Here is a 27,917-nt window from a genome sequence, read left to right as displayed (position 1 = left end):
GTCTTGCTAATTGCCTATAATTTCCACCTGTTGTCTATCCCATTTGCACAACAGCATGTGAAATTGATTGTCACTCAGTGTTGCTTCCTAAGTGGACAGTTTGATTTCACAGAAGTGTGATTGACTTGGAGTTACATTGTGTTGTTTAAGTGTTCCCTTTATTTTTTTGAGCAGTGTATATAAGTTAACTGTCTAATGTAATAACACAAAGCACAGAGCACAGCAATGACACTGTTTTCTCTTTCATAACTGCAATAAACTTTAGAAAATAGTTGCTGGGGAGGTTCTTATATAGTAAGGGGTAGGCAGCTTTTCTATTGGTTGCTAGGGATGTTGCTAAGCTGTGACAAAGTCTTCTCATTGGCCCACAAGCTAAAAGAAGGGAGGGATGATCACCTGATGTGTACTGTGTTAAAAAAAAAAAAAAAGAATATTCGTCATTACAAATATATAGCACTATATTCTAAATATTTGCAAATTCTCGAAGTCCTGATATTCGTGATAAAAATTTGCATTTCAAATATTCGCACTCAACACTAATGACAATGAAGTTGAATGTGTGTTGGAAGTGTGCTGAGGAAGAGGTAACATCAGAGAAGGAGGGTAGTAGTAGTGGCAGCAATAAAGAGCAGATGCAACGTATGGCCGGAACCTCTCAAAAAACTGACAGGGCCAGATTTTCTTCTATTATGGTTAGGTTGGGAACCCGGTGATGCCACTGATATTATGGGTGCAGGCTCAAAATGTGCCAGACCTAAGGCCTCATGCACACGACCATTGTTTTGGTCCGCATCCGAGCCGCAGTTTTTGAGGCTTGGATGCGGACCTATTCACTTCAATGGGGCCGCAAAAGATGCGGACAGCACTCCGTGTGCTATCCACATCCGTTGCTCCATTCCGCGGTCCGCAAAAAAAATATAACCTGTCCTATTCTTGTCCGTTTTGCGGACAAGAATAGGCAGTTATATCAGTGGCTGTCCATGCCATTATGCAAATTGCGAAACGCACATGGACGCAATCCGTGTTTTGCGTATCCTCAATTTGCGGACTGCAAAACACACAACGGTCGTGTGAATGAGGCCTAAGCCACAGGGAGAAAGTCCTATGGAGGAAGAAGATGAGGAGCTACCACTGGAGGAGGAGGATTTAGTGGTGGATGAAGAGCTGGTGGTGACATGATGATGAAGACACCAGCCACAATGACCAATCATCTCAGTCGGGGGCAGAGCTGGAGAAAACTGGGTCCTTAGGTATGCCCACAAAATGTGCTTAGGTACCACCTCCACAATGGACATGTTCCCATCATGAAAAGAAACAGGGAAGAGTGTTGCTTCCACTCTAAGCTAAAGTGCTGCCCTGCTGTCTTACTGATGAGCCTGGGCAAGAAAAGTCATATAACAGATGATTTGCTATTGTGCATCAAGAAATAAATTTCCTGCTGGATATTTCCCTGACAACTTCTACTGGGCAATGCAGTCAGTGACAGTGGCAGAAACATTGTGGTTGTGCTGTATTTTAAGAAATAACACATGTTTACTACTAAGCACACATCACAAATTTGGCAGACAGTGGTGACAGTGGGGACTGGCTATATATCACTGGCCCAATGATGCCACTGACACTGTCTGCCTTTCCATCATGTTCATATTATGCTGCTGTGCCTGCTTATACTACCCCTACAAGGCTGTGTATCTCCTGCTTTGCTTATGTCTTTGTCCCTTACCTGAACAGAACAATCTTGAAAGTGCTTCGAAAAAGCATAATTTTTGGACTGCTACTTAAATTTTTGGACCATTTTTAATTTTAAAAAGCATAACAAACTAATGTAGTCTTCAAAATAAATAGTTTAAAACGGTTGGCTACAGCCCTAGGAGACCCCAGAGAAACAGTCATTCACAACTTTACAGGACAATTTGGGCACTTTTAAATTGGGTCAAATTTATTTGGACTGAATCAATTCTTCTAACGGAATTGAAGAAATTTGTTCATCTCTACTTTTATTATTTCAGGATGCTCTGCTGGAAAACTAGCTCTTCCTACAAACGCTGATGGTGTTCCTCACTATGCTGAGGCTGATATTGTGAATTTGCAAGGAGTCACTGGTGGTAACACCTACTCTGTTCCAGCAATCACTATGGATCTTCTATCTGGCAAAGAGGTGGCAGTGGAAGAATTTCCAAGAAAGCATTTAACTTTCAAAGAGAAACTTGGGGAAGGTCAGTTTGGAGAGGTCAGTATTTTCTGTTTGGATACAAATCGTAAACAATCCACAAAATGTATACACTATGTCCAACTCCATACATTATGTAAGCAGTGAATTATAGTTCCCCCACTCTCACAAATAAATACTTAGATATTTTAACAATTTATAATATGTGCTCCGTGCAATTTTTCTATTAATAAAATATTGTTTATTAATACAATATTAAAAACATAGTCTAATTGTAGGAAATGTACCTGTACCTGACACGACAGCATCATTAGCAACAGGTTGAAAAGCTCTGTTTCTCCCTGCAACACAATGGCCTAGTCAGAGATTGGGGAGGGTGGCAACCACATGAGGAGTCAACACAATAGCCCAGTCACAGAGTGGTGAGGTGGCAACCGCATGAGAAGTCAACTGTAATGGTGCAGAACCCCAAGCAACCAGACAGAGGCTAAACAATAGTGGATTTATTAAATCAACGGCAGTACAGTCCAAACCAGTAAGCATATACTGTACAGGTAACCAACCCGAATAATAACCTGTGCAGGGAAACACCAAGGGGACAGCCAGTGACCAGGCCAAAGTTCATATGCGCAGTATTAGTCTGTGTAACATGGTACCTAGGGATGAGACGTCAAGATTTCCAGGGATTCGATCCAAGGTCATACACAAGACAAACTGTTCAGCAAAGATGAGGTATCCAGAGGCAGTCTCTAGAGATAAATCGAGTAAGGCAGAGGTCATGCACAGGTAAGTCTGGGAAAATATGAACCGCAACATACACCCGGGTTGTCAAAACAACAGTGGACACTGACCAGCCAGGGAGATCACCTTTTAAGTACCTGCTAGCCAATCACAAAGTGCCATGTGTCTAATCCTCACATACAGTAGGTCATATAATGATTAGTGATGATCGAGCACCAAAGTATTCGGGTGTTCGGCCCGAACACATTGCTATATTCGTGTGCTTAGCCGAGCACCCGAGTATAATGGAAGTCAATGGGAGACAACCAGGCACCCCCTGCTCTGAAGAGGGGAGGGTGCCTGGTCCATTGGAAAAGGTCAGAAAGTGACTGAAACATCACCGAAATGGATCGAGAACAGCATGGGGACGATGTCTGGATGCATTTTGGATTCCCAGGTCGCTGCTGGGAACCATGTTGTCCTAGTTGTACGCCACTTTTTTGCAGACTGACAAAAATACGCACAAAACCCCCCCAAAAAATCTATTTTACATGAAAAATTGTTAGGAAACATTCTTCCTGTATATTCAACTGTATATAAAGTGCAAGTGCTGCAAAAAATTACAAACAAGAGGCACTCCGAAAACGGCCTGTATATCACATAAAGGATGGCCTCATTCACATTGTGGTACAATTGTTCAGGTAGTGGGACTCCTACACTTATAAAGCCTATGCACAAAGTGAAAGGGCTGCCAAAAATTACAAGGAACCGGCACTCCAATACACCCTTTATTACACATAAAGGAGGGCATCATACACACCCTTGAAAAATTATGATTGATGGACTGCTGGTGACCCTCAAAAACATTTAGAGCAAGGGCCTGCTGATCTGACCATCTAAAACCTTAGGGGCAAGGGCTTGCTGCTGCATTGGTGACTCTAGATAACCTCTGAGTGATTGCATGTCCCCGTGATGGCGACGATCCATTTGGATGTCTACCCTATCAATTTTGGAGCAAATTTTCAACAAGGACCTTCTGGTATAGCACGATTTTGCTTGTCCTCTCCACCAGAGGAATAAGAGATGAGAAGTTCTCTTTGTAGCAGGGGTCGAGAAGGGTGAACAACCAGTAATCAGTGTTGTCTAAAATGCATATAACGTGCGGGTCGTGGGAAAGGCAGCCTAACATGAAGTCAGCCATGTGTGCCAGAGTACCAACAGTCAAGACTTCGCTGCCGTCATCAGAAGGTCCGCTGACCCTGTAAGAGATTGTAGGTGAGGGACTGCAGGTGAGCTGACCCTGTAAAACATTATATGCGAGGGGCTGCTGCTGAGCTGACCCTCTAAAACATTAGGGGTGAGAGCCTGCTGGTGAGCTGACACTCTAAAACATTATATTTGAGTGCCTGCTGGTGAGCTGACACTCTAAAACATTATATGCTAGTGCCTGCAAGTGAGATGACGCTGTAAAACATTGAGTGCCTGCAGGTGAGCTGACGCTCTAAATCATTATATGCAAGTGCATGCCATTCAAATGACTCTCTAAAACATTATATGCAAGTACATGCTGTACAGCTGATGCTCTAAAACATTATATGTGAGTGCATGCTGTTCAGCTGACACTATAAAAAAAAAATAATTGAGGGCCTGCAGTTCAGCTGACCCTATAAAAAATATTTTAGTGGTGGGAATATATACAATCTGGATGAGGAGGAGGAGAAAACAAGATTCAACCATATACTCTTTTTTTGTGGTGGAAAAGGTGCATGGGAATACACTACAGTAGATTGAGTACATTATAAATGATAGATTGAAATTACCTTTATGTTCATCATCAGCTTAGCTCTCCTCTGGTGGAGTTGATAAGTCAGGGGCAATCCAGGCCTTTTCTATCTGAGTCAACCTGTCAGCATTGCCAGTGGACAAGCGGATATGCTTATCTGTTATAATGCCACCAGCAGCACTAAATACACGCTCAGACTAAACGCTGGTGGCAGGGCAGGCCAGCACCTCCAAGGCGTAGAGCGCATGTTCGTGCCACGTGTCCAGCTTGGACACCCACTAGTTGTAAGGCACTGAGGGATAATTTAGGACGCTAACAGGGTCTGCTATGTATTCCTTAACTATCTTCCAAAACTTTTCCCTCCTTGTACTACTAATCTGCGCCTTAGGGTGAGGTTGCTGGCGGGGTGTCATGTCTTGGAGAGTGTTGCCCTGCATTTGTTGGAACTGCTGTTTGTTATCCTTGTCTCCCTTCCTCGGTTGCCTAAGGAAGTACGGACTCTGCCGGCCGTGTTGTCAGATGGAAAATTGTGGAGCAATATCTCAACAAGTACCTTCTGGTATTGCACTGTTTTACTCGTCTTCTCCGTCACAGGAATGAGAGAGTCGCGGTAAAGGCAGCCTAACATGAAGTCAGCCATGTGTGCCAGAGTACCAACACGCAAGACGTCGTTGTCGACATATAGGATGACTCTCCATCTCCTCCTCTTCTGCCCATCCATGCTGAACCGATGGAATTAAAGTTCCATGGGTACTACCCTCTGTAGCAGAGGCAACTGTCTCCAGCTCCTCCTCCTCTTCATGGTCCAATTCGCGCTGAGAAGACGAAGGTGGGGTAGGTTTTGATAAACCGCTGAACCACTAAGATTAAGACGTGGGCTAGGTATGGGATGTGTGTCAGGTTGCCGAGCTCCAAAGCCGCCACCAAGTTATGGCCATTGTCAGACACAACCATGCCTGGTTCTAGGTTGAGTGGCGAGAGCCACAGCTCGGTCTGGTCCCTTATACCCTGATACAGCTCTGCGGCGGTGTGCTGTTTGTCCCCTAAGCAGATGAACTTCAGCACGGCCTGTTGACGCTTACCCACAGCAGTGTTACACTGCTTCCAGCTAGCGACTGATGGCTGACTGCTGCTGGAGGTGGAAGTGAAGGAGGAGGTGGCGGAGGAGGAGAAGTGGGGGTTGGATCCAGTAACATAGCTGCTGGAGGAGACCCTGGTGGACGCAGGGCCTGCAATCCTGAGCGTGGGTAGCACCTGTGCCATCCCAGGGTATGACTCACTCCAAGCCTCCACAACATTCACCCAGTGTGCGGTCAGGGAAATGTAGCGTCCCTGGCCACCAGCACTTGTCCATGTGTCCGTGGTTAAGTGGACCTTCCCAGTAACTGTGTTGGTCAGGGCACGGGTGATGTTCTGGGACACATGCTGCACGGCACACCTTGAAAAATTGTGGCAGCTGGGGACTGCGTACCGAGGGACGGCCGCCGACATCAGGCTGCTGAAGGACTCAACGTCCACAAGACTAAATGGCAACATTTCCAGGGCCAGTAATTTCGAAAGTTGCGCATTTAGTGCTATGGCCTGTGGGTGGGTGGGTATTTGCGCTCGCGTTCAAATGACTGTGTTATGAACATTTGGACGCTGCGCTGGGACAGGGAAGTGGATGTTGTTGCTGATGGTTCATGCGAAGGTCCAGGTGCAGGGCGAGGGGCATCTGTGCCTGTGCCTTCAACAGGGGATCGGCCAACTTATTAGGGTGCTTGGATGCCGTGTGGCGGATCATGCTGGTGGTGGTGAGGTTGCTAGTGTTCACGCCCCGGCTCATTTTGGTACAGCACAGGTTGCAAACTACCACTCTTTTGTCGTCTGCACTTTCCTCAAAAAAGCGCAATACTGCGGAACACCTACCCCTTGGCAAGGTAGATTTACATATGGGTGGTTGTCACTACCATGGTTGTGGCCGTGACTCCTTGGTTCGCATGCTGTTGTCAGCGGTTTGTCTTATGTTGTCTTCCACAGGTGTGGGCTCTGTATCTTGCCTCACGTGTGGTTGCCGCTGGCAACATAAGGTTGTTGGCAGTGGAGCGACCTGAGCGGTTGCTAGGCGCTCGCTGTCACGGCATGCGGTTGCCTCTGGCAATGTGTGGTTTTAGTGTTCACTTTTTATGTTTGGTGAAAGGGCGTTTGATGTCTGCACACTTCCCCTTTAAAGAGGACCTTTCACTACTGTACAAACTAAAAACTAACTATATCAGTGGGCAGAGCGGCGCCCAGGGGTCCCCCTGCACTTACTAGTATGTCTGGGCGCCGCTCCGTTCGCCCGGTATAGGCTCCGGTGTCTGCGCTCCCTCTGACAGATTTTTTGTATGAGGCTATGAGCTGTGCGCTGCGATTGGCCAGCGCTGCAGCAAGGGACACGCCTCATACAAAAAATCTGTCAGAGGGAGCGCAGACACCGGAGCCTATACCAGGCGAACGGAGCGGCGCCCAGACATACTAGTAAGTGCAGGGGGACCCCTGGGCGCCGCTCTGCCCACTGATATAGTTAGTTTTTAGTTTGTACAGTAGTGAAAGATCCTCTTTAAGTGACACTTACCTGGTTTGGTGATGGAAGGGTTAAGCTCCTTTCCTAGTGTGTGTGTGGGTGTGGCCGCTTGGGTTATTTAGCTTCCTGCTGGATGGCAGAAGCTTGAGGGGTACTCCAGGCATGTTGCTGGAGTCGTCCTCCTGGTATCCTGTTACCATCCTTCCAGTAAGGGCCACCCTTCTGGTCATAAATCCAAATACCTGATGTTTAGTTAATGTCCTATGCTTTTGGTTTTTATTGCAGCTATGGATGTCCTGGTTCCTCTGTGTTCTTATGTGTGTGCTGTTTGTCTAATGTTTGTGTGGACAGCGTTTCTGAGCACGGGTTCCTCTGTGTTCTTATGTGTGTGCTGTTTGTCTAATGTTTGTGTGGACAGCGTTTCTGAGCACGGGTTCCAGTCAGCAAGGCTGCGGCAGGTTAGTGTGGAACTGTTTGGTTCACCTGTCATATTCATAGGTCTGTTCTTGTTCCCCTTCTCCCTGCTGCTTGGCCACTGAGACTCCTGTTCCTCCGTGTCTAGGAGGAATAGGTAGTCTTATCCTCCTCCTAGTTCAGGGCCAGCCTGAGGGCTTCTAGGGACTATTAGGTTCCAGAGTATGAGTTCTTCTACCATCGGGATCGGCTCATACGGCTAAGAGACAGGGTCAGTGTTAGGAACGCAATAGGAGGTGACCTGCTCCCTAATTCTGTCGTCCTGGCCGAGTAGTGACTGGACATCTTCAGAATATCGCACGGCTGAGGGTTTCCCCCATCCTCAGTCGTGACAGTGATGCTCGGTGTAATGGTTGCATGCCTGTTTGCTGTGGGCTGACTTCTTATTTTTGCAACCCCACTGCCTCTTCCAGCCTGTTGCGCTGATGGGGATCCCTCCCCCTCTGTACTGCTGTCCTCGTTCGGAATTTTACCTTCCCATGTTGGGTTAGTGACCTCATCGTCCACCACTCCTCTTCCACTTCCTCACTCTGCTCATCCTCCTGACTTGATCTAATGACAACCTCAGTGATTGACAATTGTGTCTCATCATCATCCACCTCGTGAACGAATGATTGTAGAGTTGAGCGGACACCTGGATGTTCGGGTTCGACCGAACTTGACAAAAAAGCAAAAGGCAGCAAAATGTGGTTAAGAGCATGGCAAGTGCTCTGTAAACAAATGTGGATAGGGAAATGACTTAAAATAACATAAAATATGCAAAAATAAAAAATAATAATTTTGATCTAGGGGGAGGAGGTTCATATGGTGAAAGGAGAGGTAGCCAGAAGGAGGTAGCCAACACTGGTTTTTGTTTTTTATTTTATTTTATTCTTTATTTATTTTTTGTTTAAATTTGGCTAGACCCCAAAACATTGGGAAATATAAAAAATAAAACAAAGAGAAAGTGCACTGGAGTACAGCAATGGCTGGGTGAGGCCGGTATACATATCTGTACCTTGTGCAAAAAGACAAGTCCTGTGGGATCCATGCGTGAGCTTGTCCACATAAGCTGTGGACAGGCGGCTGCGCTTGTCTTTAATAACCCCCTCCTGCCGTGCTAAACAAACGTTCAGACAATAAACTAGCTGCAGGGCAGGCCAGAACCTCCAAGGCGTAAAGGGCAAGCTCAGGCCATGTGCCCAATTTGAAGACCCAGAAGTTGAAGGGGGCAGACCCATCAGTCAGTACGTGTAGGCGTGTGCACACATACTCCCCCACCATGTTGCTGAAATTCTGCCTCCTGCTAAGATGTTCCATATCAGCTGGTGGTGCTGGTTGTTGTGGTGTCCTGACAAAACTTTTCCACATTTTGGCCATGCTAACCCTGCCTTCTGAGGTGCTGGCGGTGCCCCAGCTGCGTTGGTGACCTCTTCCTCCTCCTCAGCCTTCGCCTTGTGCTTCCACTGAACCCCCGGTGTCAGATGGGAATGCCATCAGCAGCGCATTGACCATCGTGCGCTTGTAGTCGCACATCTTCCGATCAGTAACAGACGTTTTTACTAAATTTAGCTCCCTGTCAGCAATGCAGAGTAGGGGCTTTTCACCAGCAAAAATGGGTTAATGTCAACCATCAATGTAACAGACGAATTTTAGAAATTTAGGTCCCTGTCACCTATGCAAAGCAGGGGTTTGTATACGGCAAAAATGGTAAAATGTCACCCGAGAATGTAATAGACAATTTTTTTAAATTTAGGTACCTGTCACCTATACAGAGCAGGGGTTTATTCACGGCAAAACTGGGTTCATGTCACCCACCAATGGAACAGACGATTTTACAAAAATTAGGTCCCTGTCACCTATGCAGAGCAGGGGTTTGTATACGACAAAAATAGTAAAATGTCACCTGAGAATGTAACAGACGATTTTTAGAAATTTAGGTCCCTGTCACCTATGCAGAGCAGGGGTTTATTCACGGCAAAAAAGGTAAAATGTCACCCAAGAATGTAACAGACGCTTTGGCACCCTGCTCCCTCTTTTGCAGTGCTGATGCCTCTGTGCGACCACCGACTCTTCCTCCAAACTGCACACGTCACTCGCATGACCTTAATTCCATGTGGGGTCTTGTACCTCATCATCCTCCACATCATCTTCCACCCACTCTTTTTACCCCTGCCCTCCTTGTAGGTCTGCAGACTAGAGAAAAACGCAGCAGTTGGCACCTGTGTTTCGTCATCATCAGAGACGTGCTGCGGTGGTCTTCCCATGTCCTCATCCTGAAACATAAGTGGTTGGGCATAAGTGCACTCAATCTCTTCCACTTCTGGGGCAGGGCTATGTGGATGGCCCTGGGAAACCCTGCCAGCAGAGTCATCAAAAAGCATAAGAGACTGCTGCATAACTTGGCTCTGCTTGCCTGATTTGCAAGGGGGTGAATTGAAAGACAGATGGCCATGGGATGTAGGTGCCAACTCTGAGCTTTCAGCAGGGGACTGGGTGGGAGACAATGTGAAGGAACTGGAGGCACTGTCAGCCACCCAATCTACCATCACCTGTACTTGTTTTGGCCTCACCATTCGTAGAGCTGCATTCGGGCCTACCAAATAACGCTGATGGTTCTCTTGCCTACTCGCACCCGAGGAAGGTGTTTCACTTGTGCATGTAGCTGGCACAGATCGCCCACGTCCTCTCCCTGCAACAGGAGCTTCACCGACACCAGCAGCACCACGGCGAGGGCCACGTCACTTATTTGACGCTCTCCTCATTCTTTGCGTTCACCCACCAAACTAACAGATGGTTTATGTCAGGCGACAATGTATCCGCCAATAATCAACAGTAAGGCTGTGCCGGTGTCATAAAGAGAAAAAATTTCTTGAGGTCACACTGTTGACAGGCGAATTTAATACAATTACTTCACGGTCACAAAAAATGTGAATTTGTCAACCAACAATGTAACAGCAGTATTTAACAGTTTTATTGGACTGTCAGAAATGCAGCGCAGGCCGCAAATCTACTATCTAGCACAAAAAGTGAGTTTTTTTCAAACAACAATATAACAGCAGTATTTAACGTTTTTTTTGGACTGTCAGAAATGCAGCGCAGTCCGCAAATGTACTATCTAGCACAAAAAGTGTGATTTTTTCTACCAACATTGTAACAGCAGTATTTAACGGTTTTATTGGACTGTCAGAAATGCAGCGCATGCCGCAAAGGTACTTTATGAATTTTTTTATTTTTTTTTTCACCCAAAGTGAAATTTTATGATTTTCTTTCTCTATCACAAATGCAGTGCAGGGCACAAATGTACTTTTTAGCAAAAAATAATAATTTGTCCCCCCAGAATCTAACAGATGTATTTACTGAATTGATTACACTCACATATTCAGCACAGGGGTACTTTACAGAAAAAAAATGGAATATGTCACCCCCTGGTTCACTGAACTCACAGACGGATTACCTATATTATTTTCCCTTTCCCTGGCACATATGAAGTGCAGGTGCACCTAAAAAATGGGTGTATGTTGCCCACTGAACTGAAAGAACAGGATTAAATTATTGTCCCTGGCACATATGCAGTGCTGGTGCACTGCTGTTGCACAAAATGGCCGCCGACGCCCACCTAACTAACAGATGGATAAAACTTATTTTACTGTGTCACTGGGCTCAGGGCAGGGTACAAAAATATTACATTGCACCCACAAAAAAAACACGCTGTAGATCGCAGAGTTAACAATTTCTGATATCAGATTCTTTCCTATTCTCTCCCTCACAGCAGCAGCATCCTATCCCTACACTAGTAAGAGCTGATTGACGTGCAGCGCTACGTGACTCCAGCTTATATAGAGGCTGGGTCACATGCTGCACTGGCCAATCACAGCCATAGAAGCAAGAAAAAATAATAACCATAACCACCGGGTAAGATATGGGCCTACCCCCCAGAGGAATGGGACAGAGAGACGGTCTCTCCCATTACCTTATGAAAACAATATTAGATCGAGACAGCAAACCAGGACTTTTTATAATACAAAGTTCGGGAACCCTTGGGGGAATAAGATTCCTGTAGAGAACTATAATAAAAAAAGTAAAGTCCAGATTGTACCGTCAACCAAACCAGTCAGATTAAGCACACAATCAAATCCTATCGTACCAGATGGGACCAAATCTTGTTTTTCCCTTTCATTACCAAAGTTTCCTCCCAGGGATCTAGGAACTATCGATACCATAGAACAAACCGAAAAGAATTCTAAGCCAAGCTTATCCCCTCCTCTTGTAGTTCTGGAAAACCTCTCTGTATATTCCACACCCAATTCAACCGCACAATCTGTTTCCTCACGTGATGATCAGGCTATCGAGATAAAAACTGTATCTTTAAATGGATCACTTAATATCTCAACCTACTCTAACTCTTCCACCCATTCAGATCCTTTTTTAGCTCTACCACCAAGTCTCCCAGAGAGTCCTTTTTTAGGACTACTATCCCCAGTAGGTACCCCACAGAATTCAACACCCCCGACCAGGAGGGTCCTATCCAGTCTGCAATTTCTGACCCCCTATTTGAGTCCAAAGGGAGCTGTAGTGGAGAGTTAATCAAAGAATATAAAGATAACCCATTTCTTCACCCCCCTATCACACTCCAAAAAAAGAACAAAAAAAGATTCAGAGGAATCCGAGGGGGAAAATCCAGACGGACCCACAAAGAAAAAAACACAATCCCAAAAGAGTCAGACAGAAAAGTAAATAAGACCATTATAAAAGATGTCCCTGAAAAAGACCTATCTACTAGAGAAACAGACAAGGGGATTTTCAATATCTCAAAATATACTCTTACCAGTGATGAAATAGAATTGCTCGGCAAGGGCCTTTCATTCTGTCCGTCCAATGAACCAGATCCCTTTGAATTGTTTGTGGATTTAAATCAATATATACGTAGGCTCACACTTAAAAGACACTTTTTTATGAAGGATCTGACCACTCACATCGCTCCAATAAATAATACCCCCTCCAAGGCAGCTATTGCACCCACACAAGAGAGTCTACTGCAAGCATCTAGACTATTGTCTACTCAACCAACAGACCTCCAGGTTCCCTTACCATCTCACTTAAAGATGAAGTCAACATTCTATCCCATTTAAAGCCGAGGGCCTCATTTGGAGAGCTATTACAAAATAGTGTTAGAAGAATTTAAAACCCTCTCCTCATTAGAGAAAAATACGATAAAGAACTTAAACTCCAGGGAAAGGAAAGCCCTTGAGAATTTAAAAAAGAATAAGGAAATAATAATAAAGAATGCAGACAAGGGGGGCGGCATCGTGGTGATGGACCACGACTACTATGTAGCCGAATCAAAGAGAATTTTATCCGACCAGGATTATTATAGAACCTTGGATGAGGACCCCACAATTTTGTTTAAGAAGTCACTAATAAAACTGGTAGATATGGCTTTTTCTGTAGGTATTATTGATAAGAAAGAAAAACAATTTCTGTCTCCAGCACAACCAACTGTAGTTAAATTTTACTTTCTACCCAAAATACACAAAACCCTCCATAACCCACCAGGGTGACCGATTATTTCGGGTATTGACTCCCTTACAACCAATCTATCAGCTTATGTGGATACATTTCTTCAAAAATACGTAATACAGTTACCCTCCTATCTGAGAGATACAACTCATCTGATCAATTCGATAAGCTCTGTCGAATGGAAGAGTGACTACATTTTTGTCACTTTAGATGTAAATTCTTTGTATAGCAATATTCAGCATGATCTGGGCCTTGCAGCTGTTAGATATTTTTTGGGGAAGGACCCTTTTATGCCGGAACAGCAAAAAGAGTTTCTATTGGATGCCATTCAATTTTAAATCATATTTTTTTTACTTTTAACAAGGTTTATTATATTCAGAAAAAAGGTACCGCGATGGGGACTAAGTTCGCCCCATCATACGCTAACCTTTTTATGGGCCTTTTTGAAGAATACCATGGTCTACATCCGAAAATCCGTTATTATCAGAGATACATTGATGATATTATTTTCATATGGGAAAGGGATGTCGAAGACTTGGTATCCTTTGTGAAAAATCTAAATGCAAACCAATGGGGTCTTGGCTTTAGTCTGGAGCATAATTCCCGAGAAGCCATTTTTCTAGACATCCATTTAAGTATATAAAATGATAAGATTACCACAAAAACTCACTTTAAACAGGTGGATGGGAACAGTTACCTGAATTTTAAAAGTTGCCACCACCCGAATTGGAAGAAGAACATACCATTTAGTCAGATGAAGAGAGTGAGGAGAAATTGTTCTGACAACCGGACCCTGAAGCAACAACTAAACACTTTGTGTCAAAGGTTTGCTGAAAAAGGATACCCAAAAACTATAATTAAAGAATCAGAAAAAAGATCCCTGCTACTTCGACAAAGTAATGCCCTTCAACCTAAAGTAAATATAAATAAAAATACTAATACCGAAGATAAGACTCAGTTCAATCTGATACGAGATATAATGTGAGGCATGCTAAAATCCGGCAAATTATAAAAAAAACATTGGGGAATACTACAAAAGGATCCCATCCTGAAACACATACATCCCGCAGTTCCAAGCCTAACGTTTAGAAGGGTCCAAACCCTGAAAAATATGGTTGCACCCTCTTGCCCTAAAATTATAGAAAAAGGAAAGATCACAAAACCGACAAATTCAATAGAAAAGGGGGCCTTTAGATGTAAAATAAAGAAGTGTAAATGCTGTGGAATGATCAAAGATAAGACTAGAATCATCAATGTCCCACATTCTGGAGAGGTAATTACGTTGAGACACTTTATGAACTGCGGCTCTCGGAATATAATTTATTTGCTTACATGTCCTTGCAATTTGCTATATATAGGGAGAACCACCCAAACCCTCAGAGAAAGAATGAATGAGCATCGCTCGAATATCCATCGTAAAGTACTCACTCATAGTGTTTCCAGACATTTCTTTGAACACCACAATAGCGATTCCACTCTCGCGAAAGTTACCCCCGTTGAATGAGTCCCTCACTCATTTCAACATTGGCTCGAAAGGAAAAGTTTTGGATTTATAAATTCAATACCCTGGTTCCCTTTGGCCTAAACGAAGCCCTTGAATATGCGAACTATTAATTTATTCACAGACATGGCCCGACCCCATCGTTTGGGACTAGGACATTAGAGTGCAGCAAGATTAGGCCCCCAATACACTGGGTTGCCCTCACTTATAGTAAGACCCTTGTCATAGAAACTTTCTTTTATGTATTTATATATTTATATAATTTTGTATGTTTATATGAATATATTTTTATATATGTGTATATTTTTTATATACGTGTTTTTTATATATGTGTATATCTATTAATTTCAGTGATATTTTATATAGAATTTATCTTCACACGGATTTTAATCTACTCGTCCTTTTATATACATTCCTCTAGGCATCTATCTTTTATATATTTTTTTTATATCTATATTTATTTTAATTCTAATTTTCACATATTTATTCTCAACTTTCTATGTTGGTAAGTGTGTGTATGTATGTGTGTATATATATATATATATATATATATATATGTGTGTGTATGTATATATATATGTGTATTTGAAATAGACCTTAGTCTCCATATAATAGAGTATTTCTGTCTCCATAGGAGAAGCTCTATATTTATATGTATATTATCTTGTGCTCATATTCTGACAAGCAAATAATGTGTGGATAGGCGCTAAAACAAAATAATAATAACTTTATTATATGTACAGTTAAAATAAAGGGTATCACCCGTCAGTGTAGCAGTCAGCAACTGACTAATACTAAATATGTGAGAATGAAATAATGTCTCCAAACAGCACCACCATTGTCACGGATGATGTACAGGAAACAAGACAATACCATATAAACAATGTCTCTCTGGATCCACAACTAAGGAACAAAGGGAGACCCCTGCAATAGAGCTGCCGCTCTCCCTCACTGCTCAGCCTATGCGAACACCCCAAAGGTGGATGGCCGCATATCCACGTTCCTCGGCTATCTATTACCTGAAGACCCTACAATAGTGAAGGGACACGACCACCGGCTCCCTACACTGACACGGAGGGAGTCAGGGTCACCTGGATCCAGAAAAGACAAAAACATAAATACATAAACAGTACTTATCTGCAGACGACTGACGACTGAGGACTGAGGACTGAGGACTGGGAACTGGGAACTGGGAACAGCATGCACACACACTCCAGGAAGTTGTATCAGCCGCACACTACTGCATTATGGGGAGGAACTTAAAGGGTAGTGATCAGTCTGACTGCATGACAGCTGAGATAGACTAACGAGATGAGAAACTAAACCAAAACAAAGAAATTCAAGGAGGAGGATCTGAGAAGCTCCTGTGAGCGCTTCTCAGCTGTCTGGCTGTGACAGTACCCCTCCCTCTAGGAGTGGACTCCGGACACTCAGGGCCCACCTTCTCAGGATGGGACCTATGGAAAGCCCTGATGAGACGAGAGGCCTTAATGTCCGTCACTGGGACCCACATCCTCTCCTCAGGACCATAACCCTCCCAATGAACGAGGTACTGGAGGGAACCGCGGACAAGACGAGAATCCACAATCCTAGAGACCTGAAATTCAAGATTTCCATCAACCATAATCGGAGGAGGAGGCAAAGGCGAGGGTACAATAGGTTGAACATAAGGTTTCAATAAGGACTTATGAAAAACATTATGGATCTTCCAAGTCTGAGGAAGATCAAGACGGTAGGCAACAGGATTGATGACAGACAGGATCTTGTAAGGCCCAATAAACCTAGGACCCAACTTCCAGGAGGGAACCTTCAATTTGATATTCTTGGTAGACAACCACACCAGATCACCAACATTCAGGTCCGGACCAGGCACACGTCTCTTATCCGCTACACGCTTATATCTCTCACTCATGCTCTTTAGATTATCCTGAATCTTTTGCCAAATAGATGACAAAGACGAGGAGAATCTGTCCTCATCAGGCAAACCAGAAGAGCCCTCTCCCGAGAAAGTCCCAAACTGCGGATGGAACCCATATGCACCAAAAAATGGTGACTTATCAGAGGACTCCTGACGACGGTTATTTAAAGCAAACTCAGCAAGGGACAAAAAAGAACACCAATCCTCCTGATTCTCCGCCACAAAACAGCGCAGATATGTCTCCAGATTCTGATTGACGCGCTCTGTCTGGCCATTCGACTGCGGATGGAAAGCAGAAGAGAATGACAACCGAACCCCCAAGCGAGAACAGAAAGCCTTCCAGAATCTGGAAACAAACTGCGTGCCCCTATCAGAGACTATGTCTGAAGGAATCCCATGCAATTTGACAATGTGGTCAATAAATGCCTGCGCCAGCGTCTTAGCATTGGGCAAACCAGGGAAAGGGATAAAATGCACCATTTTGCTAAAACGGTCCACCACCACCAGAATCACAGACTTCCCCGAGGAACGAGGCAAGTCCGTTATGAAGTCCATGGACAGATGTGTCCAAGGACGGGAAGGAATGGGCAAAGGAAGGAGAGGACCTGATGGCCGTGAATGAGGGACCTTGGCACGAGCGCAAGTCTCGCAAGCTGCCACAAAACCCTCAACCGACTTACGAAGCGCAGGCCACCAGAATCTCCGAGCGATGAGATCCAGTGTGGCTCTTGCCCCCGGGTGCCCAGCAAGGACCGTGTCGTGGTGTTCTTTAAAAATCTTGTGTCTCAAAGCGAGAGGCACAAACAACCTCCCAGGAGGACAAAGATCAGGAGCTTCTGACTGGGCTGCCTGCACCTCTGCCTCCAATTCAGGAAAAAGAGCAGAGACCACCACACCTTCAGCCAAAATGGGACCCGGGTCTTCAAAATTCCCACCTCCTGGAAAACAACGTGACAGGGCATCTGCCTTCACATTCTTAACCCCAGGGCGGAACGTAACAACAAAATTAAACCTTGAAAAGAACAAAGACCATCTGGCCTGTCTCGGGTTCAGACGCTTGGCTGACTCCAAATAGGCCAGATTTTTATGGTCAGTAAACACGGTAATAGGGTGTCTGGCTCCCTCTAGCCAATGGCGCCATTCCTCAAAAGCCAACTTGATGGCCAACAATTCCCTATCTCCCACATCATAATTTCTCTCTGCGGAGGAGAGTTTCTTTGAGAAAAAGGCACACGGTTGCCATTTGGCAGGAGAGGAACCCTGAGACAAGACCGCACCCACCCCTACCTCAGAAGCATCAACCTCAACTATGAAGGGTAACGAAATATCAGGTTGTACTAGGATGGGAGCGGAAGCAAAACTCTCCTTGATATTAGAAAAGGCCTTACGCGCCTCTACCGACCAGGAAGAAAAATCTACCCCCTTTCTGGTCATATCAGTGAGCAACAGAGGAATAATTCAAAATAAATTTCCTGTAATAATTGGCAAAGCCCAAAAAACGCATCAGGGCCTTCTGGTTTTCAGGAAGCTCCCACTCAAGCACAGCGCGGACCTTCTCGGGGTCCATGCGAAAACCAGAAGCGGAGACAAGAAACCCCAGAAATTGGATTTCTGGAACCGCAAACACACATTTTTCCAGTTTCGCATATAATTTATTCTCCCGCAGAATGAGCAAGACCTGACGTAAGTGTTCCTTATGAGTCTTGAAATCCGGAGAAAAAATCAAAATGTCATCCAAATACACTAATACAAATTTTCCCATTAAATGATAAAAAATGCTGTTGACGAAATGCTGAAAAACGGCTGGGGCATTCATCAAACCAAAAGGCATAACCAAATTCTCAAAATGGCCCTCAGGGGTATTGAAAGCCGTCTTCCATTCGTCTCCTTCTCTGACCCTAACCAGGTTGTATGCCCCTCTTAGGTCTAATTTGGAAAAGACTTTAGCCCCAACAACCTGGTTAAACAGGTCCGGGATCAGAGGAAGCGGATAAGGATCACGAATAGTGATACTGTTCAGCTCCCTGAAATCCAGACAAAGTCTTAAAGAACCATCTTTTTTCTTAACAAAGAAAAAACCAGCGGCAACAGGTGACTTTGAGGGTCGTATGTGTCCTTTTCTCAAACTCTCAGAGATATAAGCCCGCATAGCGACCCTCTCAGGTTGGGAGAGATTGTATAAACGAGATTTAGGCAGCTTGGCGCCTGGGATGAGATTAATAGGGCAATCATACTCCCTGTGCGGAGGCAAACCCTGAACTCCACTCTCAGAGAAGACATCCAAAAATTCAGAGAGGACAGGTGGTACAGTCTTAGTAGAAACCTCAGAAACAGATGTTATGAGGCAATTCTCTCTGCAAAAGTTACTCCAACCATTTATTTGCCTCGCTTGCCAATCAATGGTGGGGTTATGTTTAGTGAGCCAGGGTAGCCCCAACACTAGAGGAGTAGGCAAACCGCTAAGGACGAAACATGACACATCCTCAACATGAGCATCACTCACAATTAAACGGATATTGTGAACTATGCCCTTTAATGATTTCTGAGAAAGTGGAGCTGAATCAATAGCAAAAACAGGAATATCCCTTCCCAAATTGCATACCTGGAAACCATGAGTTATTGCAAATTGATTATCAATGAGGTTGACAACTGCTCCACTATCCACAAAAATCTCACAAAAAATGTTCTTGCTCTCTAGCGCCACCCTAGCAGGCAGGACAAAACGGGAACTACAAGCAAACGGAAAACCTTCAATTTCTGCCTCAACCCTGCCAATAGTAACAGACGGAACATTTTTAAAAGATTTTTTCCTTTTTGTCTCTTTATTACTCCCAGAAAACTGCCTGAATCTCCTTGAGGGACAAACATTTGACAAATGATTTATACCTCCACAACAAAAACAAACCCTCCCATGCGGGCTGAATCTTCTATTGTCAGAGGCAATCAACCCCAGCTGCATGGGCTCCTGCTCAGAAGGGGCTGACAGCGACTGAGACTCCTGCGCACAGAATGAGACCGCTGCACTGTTCCGAGACTGAGTAGGACAAGGAGAGGTCTCTCGTCTCTCTCTAAGACGCCTGTCAATACGAACGGCCTGAGACATAGCAGAGCCCAAGGAGATAGGCCTCTCATGAAAGGAAAATGCATCTTTCAATCCCTCTGAAAGACCATGGCAAAATTGACTTCGGAGTGCAGCATCATTCCAACCAGTATCAGCTGCCCATCTCCGAAATTCGGAGCAGTATATCTCTGCGGATTGTTTACCCTGGCATAACAGACGTAGTCTAGACTCAGCCAGAGCAATACGATCCGGATCATCATATATCTGACCCAGGGCTAAAAAGAATTCATCCACTGAGCGGAGGGGCCGTGCCCCCTCTGGTAGCGAAAAGGCCCAAGACTGAGCGTTACCCCTGAGCAGCGATACAATGATCCCCACCCTCCGTTCTTCATCACCAGAAGAATGGGGAAGAAGGCGAAAATGGAGTTTGCAAGCCTCTTTAAAACGCACAAAATTCTCACTACCCCCAGAGAACGTATCCGGGAGCGAGATCTTGGGCTCAGCACAAACTCCATGAACGCAAGCTGAACCGGTCACTTGAAACTGAGAAAAAATCCTACGGAGATCAGCTACCTCCAATGAAAGACCCTGGAGGCGTTCAGCCAAAAGTGAAACCGGATCCATGCTTGAGACGGTTTTGGCGGCTGATAATGTCACGGATGGTGTACAGGAAACAAGACAATACCATATAAACAATGTCTCTCTGGATCCACAACTAAGGAACAAAGGGAGACCCCTGCAATAGAGCTGCCGCTCTCCCTCACTGCTCAGCCTATGCGAACACCCCAAAGGTGGATGGCCGCATATCCACGTTCCTCGGCTATCTATTACCTGAAGACCCTACAATAGTGAAGGGACACGACCACCGACTCCCTACACTGACACGGAGGGAGTCAGGGTCACCTGGATCCAGAAAAGACAAAAACATAAATACATAAACAGTACTTATCTGCAGACGACTGACGACTGAGGACTGAGGACTGGGAACTGGGAACTGGGAACAGCATGCACACACACTCCAGGAAGTTGTATCAGCCGCACACTACTGCATTATGGGGAGGAACTTAAAGGGTAGCGATTAGTCTGACTGCATGACAGCTGAGATAGACTAACGAGATGAGAAACTAAACCAAAACAAAGAAATTCAAGGAGGAGGATCTGAGAAGCTCCTGTGAGTGCTTCTCAGCTGTCTGGCTGTGACAACCATCTGGAGCACTACAGCAGTCTCACAGACTAAACCCACCAACACATAAGGGGGCTCAATACACCACAGGGTACAAAGTGTGTGACCCAGGGTGAGGACTACTATCCAGGGGGTGTCTGGTGTCAGGAAACCACCAAACAACACTCCTAACAGCGAGAGTCAGCGCGCAGACTCTCACTGCACTGAGATAGTCACAGGTGCAGGACTATGGCAGAGCATGAACCGTCACTCCAATGATATTATATGGAGCAAGGATTGCCCTGACATAACCCTTATTGGTAACAGCTCAACGCGTTTCTATGCATTAGGAATGCATTTCGTCAGGAGCTATGTGCACCATACTTAAACAGAGCCCAAAGCCTCAGCTGTGATATTAGACCGAGGTAGTGGACAAACAGGCAACAGTAGAATAACCTGCCTAACACCGGATTCCTCTAGTGTGAGGTACGGTGCTATAACTAACAGACTACTGTCCTGCCTGAGCTAGCAGCCTCTAGATTGAGGCGCAGCGTGCTAGTGTGCATATGGATCGGCGCTGTAATGGCCGCAAAGCGGCCCACAGAACGCCGAAATTTACAGGGTGAAACCCCGCCCTGCTAGACACGCCTCCGTCTCACAGCCAATCCGGCCAGGAGGCTCGGTCCAAGGTAAACCAATGGCTGAATAGAAGGAGTAACTCAGTGGGTCTCAGGGGAAGCGCTGAAGCGCCGCATTTAGATACAAGGGAATTCACAAGGCGGCTTCATATACTGTCACCGCAGCATGGAAACCTATTCATTAATATACAGTGGGGTAAGATCATAAAGGAGAGATATATTTGAACGAGCAGCCGCATATGCTCGCATGCATCAGTAAATGAATATGAATCTCTTAATTTAATACAGTGCACAAAATAATAAGCCAGTCTGGTCATCATATAAAGGGGACAAATGAGATCGCATCATTGAGGCCAGATGGTTTAATGGTGTTTAGAGAAAAAATCCATCTTGCCTCTTTTTGTAACAACATGCGATCACAGTCCCCACCCCTGGGTGACAGCTTCACAGAGTCGATCACTTGAAACTTGACCGACGATGTGTTCCCTCTGTGATGATCAAGAACATGGCGTGCAATTGGAGTGTCTTTGAGATTCGTGATGTCAAGAATATGCTCCCCGATCCGTCTTCTTAGCTCTCTGATGGTTTTGCCAACGTATTTGATGTTACACACACATGTCATTAAATAAATAACACCAACCGACTTGCAATTATAAAAAGACTTGGTGAAAAACGTTTTATCTGAAGTACTGTTGGCAAAGCTTTTGGACTTGTTGATGAAACCACAGAATTTACAGGATCCACAAGGAAATGTCCCTGTAAGTGGGTTTCGTAACCATGATTGCGGTCGGGGGCTAGTGTATAAACTATGCGTCAACATGTCCCGCAAATTGTTGCTGCGCCGATATGTGACTGAGGGTTTGGCTGGAATCATACATCCAATATCGGGGTCAGATTTGAGTATGTCCCAGTGTTCAGCAAGAAAATTGCGCACCCTCTCATGGGCACTATCATACGTCCCGATAATCCTCACAATGTTATCACCAGTGTCTCTCTTTTTGGGAGACAACAACAGATCCCTGTTGGTACTCATTGAATGCTGATAGGCCTGTTTCAAACATTGCTGAGGGTAACCACGACGCTGAAACCTCTGCTGAAGATCTTTCGCAGCCACCCTGAAGTCACTCAGATGGGAACAATTCCTCCTCACCCTTAAATATTGGCCCTTCGGAATTCCTCTCTTAAGGGCCAAAGGGTGCCCACTCTCCCATTTCAACAGATTATTAGTGGCTGTGGGCTTCCTAAAAACGTTGGTACTAATACGTCCGTCAGCAGCCAGTGAAATGGCGAGGTCTAGGAAGGAAATGGTGTTCAAATCAATTTCTGACGTGAAAAACAGTCCCAGAGTATTCTTATTGAGGACTGCAACAAATTCTAGGAACAGCTCATTGTTGCCCTCCCCCAGGATCAGCACATCATCGATGTATCTGATCCAGAGGGGGACCACATCCGTGAACCGTTCCATATCTTCACAGAAAACCACCTCTCTTTCCCACCAGCCCAGGTAAAGGTTCGCAAAAGTCGGGGCACAAGGACTGCCCATTGCGACCCCCCTGAGCTGGTGGAAAATGCAACCATCAAACAAAAACACATTGTGTCTGAGTATAAAACTCAAAAGTTCCATGACAAAGGTGTTGTGATCCCTGTATTGTTCACCTCTCTGCTGGAGGAACGTGAGGATCGCTCCTGTGGAGCGATACTCACGTTCCTCCAGCAGAGAGGTGAACAATACAGGGATCACAACACCTTTGTCATGGAACTTTTGAGTTTTATACTCAGACACAATGTGTTTTTGTTTGATGGTTGCATTTTCCACCAGCTCAGGGGGGTCGCAATGGGCAGTCCTTGTGCCCCGACTTTTGCGAACCTTTACCTGGGCTGGTGGGAAAGAGAGGTGGTTTTCTGTGAAGATATGGAACGGTTCACGGATGTGGTCCCCCTCTGGATCAGATACATCAATGATGTGCTGATCCTGTGGGGGGGCAACAGTGAGCTGTTCCTAGAATTTGTGGCAGTCCTCAATAAGAATACTCTGGGACTGTTTTTCACGTCAGAAATTGATTTGAACACCATTTCCTTCCTAGACCTCGCCATTTCACTGGCTGCTGACGGACGTATTAGTACCAACGTTTTTAGGAAGCCCACAGCCACTAATAATCTGTTGAAATGGGAGAGTGGGCACCCTTTGGCCCTTAAGAGAGGAATTCCGAAGGGCCAATATTTAAGGGTGAGGAGGAATTGTTCCCATCTGAGTGACTTTAGGGTGGCTGCGAAAGATCTTCAGCAGAGGTTTCAGCGTCGTGGTTACCCTCAGCAATGTTTGAAACAGGCCTATCAGCATTCAATGAGTACCAACAGGGATCTGTTGTTGTCTCCCAAAAAGAGAGACACTGGTGATAACATTGTGAGGATTATCGGGACGTATGATAGTGCCCATGAGAGGGTGCGCAATTTTCTTGCTGAACACTGGGACATACTCAAATCTGACCCCGATATTGGATGTATGATTCCAGCCAAACCCTCAGTCACATATCGGCGCAGCAACAATTTGCGGGACATGTTGACGCATAGTTTATACACTAGCCCCCGACCGCAATCATGGTTACGAAACCCACTTACAGGGACATTTCCTTGTGGATCCTGTAAATTCTGTGGTTTCATCAACAAGTCCAAAAGCTTTGCCAACAGTACTTCAGATAAAACGTTTTTCACCAAGTCTTTTTATAATTGCAAGTCGGTTGGTGTTATTTATTTAATGACATGTGTGTGTAACATCAAATACGTTGGCAAAACCATCAGAGAGCTAAGAAGACGGATCGGGGAGCATATTCTTGACATCACGAATCTCAAAGACACTCCAATTGCACGCCATGTTCTTGATCATCACAGAGGGAACACATCGTCGGTCAAGTTTCAAGTGATCGACTCTGTGAAGCTGTCACCCAGGGGTGGGGACTGTGATCGCATGTTGTTACAAAAAGAGGCAAGATGGATTTTTTCTCTAAACACCATTAAACCATCTGGCCTCAATGATGCGATCTCATTTGTCCCCTTTATATGATGACCAGACTGGCTTATTATTTTGTGCACTGTATTAAATTAAGAGATTCATATTCATTTACTGATGCATGCGAGCATATGCGGCTGCTCGTTCAAATATATCTCTCCTTTATGATCTTACCCCACTGTATATTAATGAATAGGTTTCCATGCTGCGGTGACAGTATATGAAGCCGCCTTGTGAATTCCCTTGTATCTAAATGCGGCGCTTCAGCGCTTCCTCTGAGACCCACTGAGTTCCTCCTTCTATTCAGCCATTGGTTTACCTTGGACTGAGCCTCCTGGCCGGATTGGCTGTGAGACGGAGGCGTGTCTAGCAGGGCGGGGTTTCACCCTGTAAATTTCGGCGTTCTGTGGGCCGCTTTGCGGCCATTACAGCGCCGATCCATATGCACACTAGCACGCTGCGCCTCAATCTAGAGGCTGCTAGCTCAGGCAGGACAGTAGTCTGTTAGTTATAGCACCGTACCTCACACTAGAGGAATCCGGTGTTAGGCAGGTTATTCTACTGTTGCCTGTCCGTCCACTACCTCGGTCTAATATCACAGCTGAGGCTTTGGGCTCTGTTTAAGTATGGTGCACATAGCTCCTGACGAAATGCATTCCTAATGCATAGAAACGCGTTGAGCTGTTACCAATAAGGGGTATGTCAGGGCAATCCTTGCTCCATATAATATCATTGGAGTGACGGTTCATGCTCTGCCATAGTCCTGCACCTGTGACTATCTCAGTGCAGTGAGAGTCTGCGCGCTGACTCTCACTGTTAGGAGTGTTGTTTGGTGGTTTTCTGACACCAGACACCCCCTGGATAGTAGTCCTCACCCTGGGTCACACACTTTGTACCCTGTGGTGTATTGAGCCCCCTTATGTGTTGGTGGGTTTAGTCTGTGAGACTGCTGTAGTGCTCCAGATGGTGGTGCTGTTTGGAGACATTATTTCATTCTCACATATTTAGTATTAGTCAGTTGCTGACTGCTACACTGACGGGTGATACCCTTTATTTTAACCGTACATATAATAAAGTTATTATTATTTTGTTTTAGCGCCTATCCCCACATTATTTGCTTGATTGTATAAATAGGCGTATATCCAGTACACCACTCGAGTTTTTTGATTCTCATATTCTGACAGCCTTTTATACACTTATGCATCTATATATATGCACCCCCATATTTCTTCTGGAGCGAACCCATCATGTAACCTACCATCTAGCTAGGTTACATATCCCTTTAGAAAAGCAGTCTTGTTATATCTATATTTTCATTTTATATTTATATCTGTTTTACAAATCCAGAATACCTCAGAAATCGAATTACTTTAGTCCTTAATTATTTATAGTCCCTTACATGACCTTAGGCTCCTCCCCCTCCCCCTTTCTCGTTTTTCTCTATATAATATGGCTAAGGGATCCATAAGATCCTGCTGATCGGCCCCTAACTCAATAATGTAAACATGATGATTTGAAAATCTGCTAGAAACTCTTCATAAGGCTGCTAATTGAATGTTATTCTATCGGTTGTGTTGCACTGTGGAACGCATGGGCACTTCCGGTTCAGTCCGAAACCGGAAGTGGCGGCTGAGAAGCTGCCACAAATAGATTGGACCGCCGAGTTGTAAGTGTGCTTTATTTTCTAATTGCACACTACAGTGGGTATCCTGGTGAATGTCTGCTCTAAGGTTGGGCCATTATATGGCCATTTCTGAAGTCTGTCGAGTTTGATAAGTCTCCTCTATATATAGAAAGCAACTGTATCATTGTATATTACTGCTCCTGAGGAAGGGGTGTTTAAGAGACCCCGAAACGCGTTGAGCCTATCTTTTGCCTGTGCTTTGAATAAAGGAAGTTTCAAGAAGACCCCAGTGTGGACCTGCTGTTACATCCTGTGATTCTACGTGTGATCCAGGCAAAGGGGGGTAAATCCAATGGGTGTCTTGAGTTTTATCCTATTGGATTCCTCCCTGGTGAAGTAAGTTCTGTCACCTATATTGCTATATTGCTAATTATACCACTACTTAAGCAATTCCACGGATGAATTATGATGAGGCCCTCCACTTAGGGTGTTGGTGCGTATCCTGTGTTTTTTGCCTACCTATTTCTCCATCTATATTTGTATGGTCGTTTCCAAGATATCTAATACCAGTGAGTTTCATGTAAAATATAGCAGTTCCTTTTAGCTGCTGCTATATATAGGGGTGCGTGGCGCCGGACACCTTTTTCGGTGGTTATGGTAATAATTTTTTCTTGCTTCTAATCTTACCACTAATTGTGATAGTGCCTATACTTCACACCAACCAACACTGGCAGCCTGCTTTATTCCTCTTTCCTAAATCATTTCTTTTGACCTCTAAAAAAATTTTCTTCTCCAATCCTAGCCCTTTCTTTTTTTATTTTTTATTTATATTTTTATTATAAATTTCAAAGTATAACAGGAGGTAACAGGATACCAAGGTATAGGCTCGCAGGCCACGCCAAAGTAATATTGATTACAGAGTAAGTACATAACAGATACCAAAAAATTGCTCGATACATGGTGTGTTGAATGGCTGTGCTAGGTGGTTACAAATGTATGTTCCAATCTATTTAGGCGTCAATATAGTACGCTAAGATTTGGGGATCTGTATTTAGACCACAGGAACCATTTTTTGAGGAATATCATGTGTGTGCGAGATTCCCAAGAAGATAGTTCCTCAAACCTATGGATCTGATAAATTTTTTGGATCCATTGTTCTAGGGTTGGAACAACAGGTCGTAGCCAAAATTTAGGGAGTTCAAGGCGAGCCGCCAACAGCATTTGTGTAAATACAAATGGTGGTTTGGCATTCTCCTTTTCTTGGGAGAAGGATAGGAGGGCAATTTGCGGAGAAGGTTGGATCAAGGTGCCACAAACTTCGTTAGCAACTGAGAAGACCTCATGCCACCATTTATGGATAAGGGGGCATGTCCACCAGATATGAAGAAAAGTTCCTCTCTCCCCAAGGCACCTACAGCAAGTGTCAGAAGCAGTCACAGTGTATCTTGATGTCTTATCTGGCGTATTATACCATCTGGTGAGGATTTTATAGCTGTTTTCCTGAATTCTGACACAGCGGGAGGCACCATGAGGGGATTCTAGTAGTTTAGGTAGGGATTCATGGGGAATTGTAATGTTCAGGTCTAGTTCCCATTGCTTCACAAAGGATGGTTTAGCTATCATAGGAGGTAGCCGCATTTTACTGTAAATCTGTGAAATGAGTTTTCTGGGTGTTGAATGTAAGGATATCAGAGCTTCCAGCCAAACCAGAGGACGAAGGAGGTCCCCTATTTTAATGTGTTGTTTTAGGTAAGCTCTAAGGTAAGCAACAGAGAGAAAATCTCGCGGGTGAGGATTAAGCAGAACATTTTTAGC

The 27,917-nt window shown here is 44.7% G+C and overlaps 1 protein-coding gene across 1 annotated transcript in view; it reads left to right on the top strand.

Annotated features, from left to right (window-relative positions):
• The window catches only part of DDR2 (discoidin domain receptor tyrosine kinase 2), a 1,651,236-nt gene that overhangs the window by 1,189,267 nt on the left and 434,052 nt on the right, over positions 1-27,917 (top strand). The window contains exon 14 of the mRNA XM_040407250.1: positions 2,010-2,230. Coding sequence (XP_040263184.1) covers positions 2,010-2,230 — 221 coding nt within the window. The remainder of the gene's footprint in view (positions 1-2,009; positions 2,231-27,917) is intronic.

Source organism: Bufo bufo, chromosome 9, assembly GCF_905171765.1.
Source record: "Bufo bufo chromosome 9, aBufBuf1.1, whole genome shotgun sequence".
Taxonomy (NCBI): domain Eukaryota; kingdom Metazoa; phylum Chordata; class Amphibia; order Anura; family Bufonidae; genus Bufo; species Bufo bufo.
The sequence above is the reverse complement of the archived record's forward strand: the minus strand, read 5'-3'. Positions and strand labels throughout refer to the sequence as shown.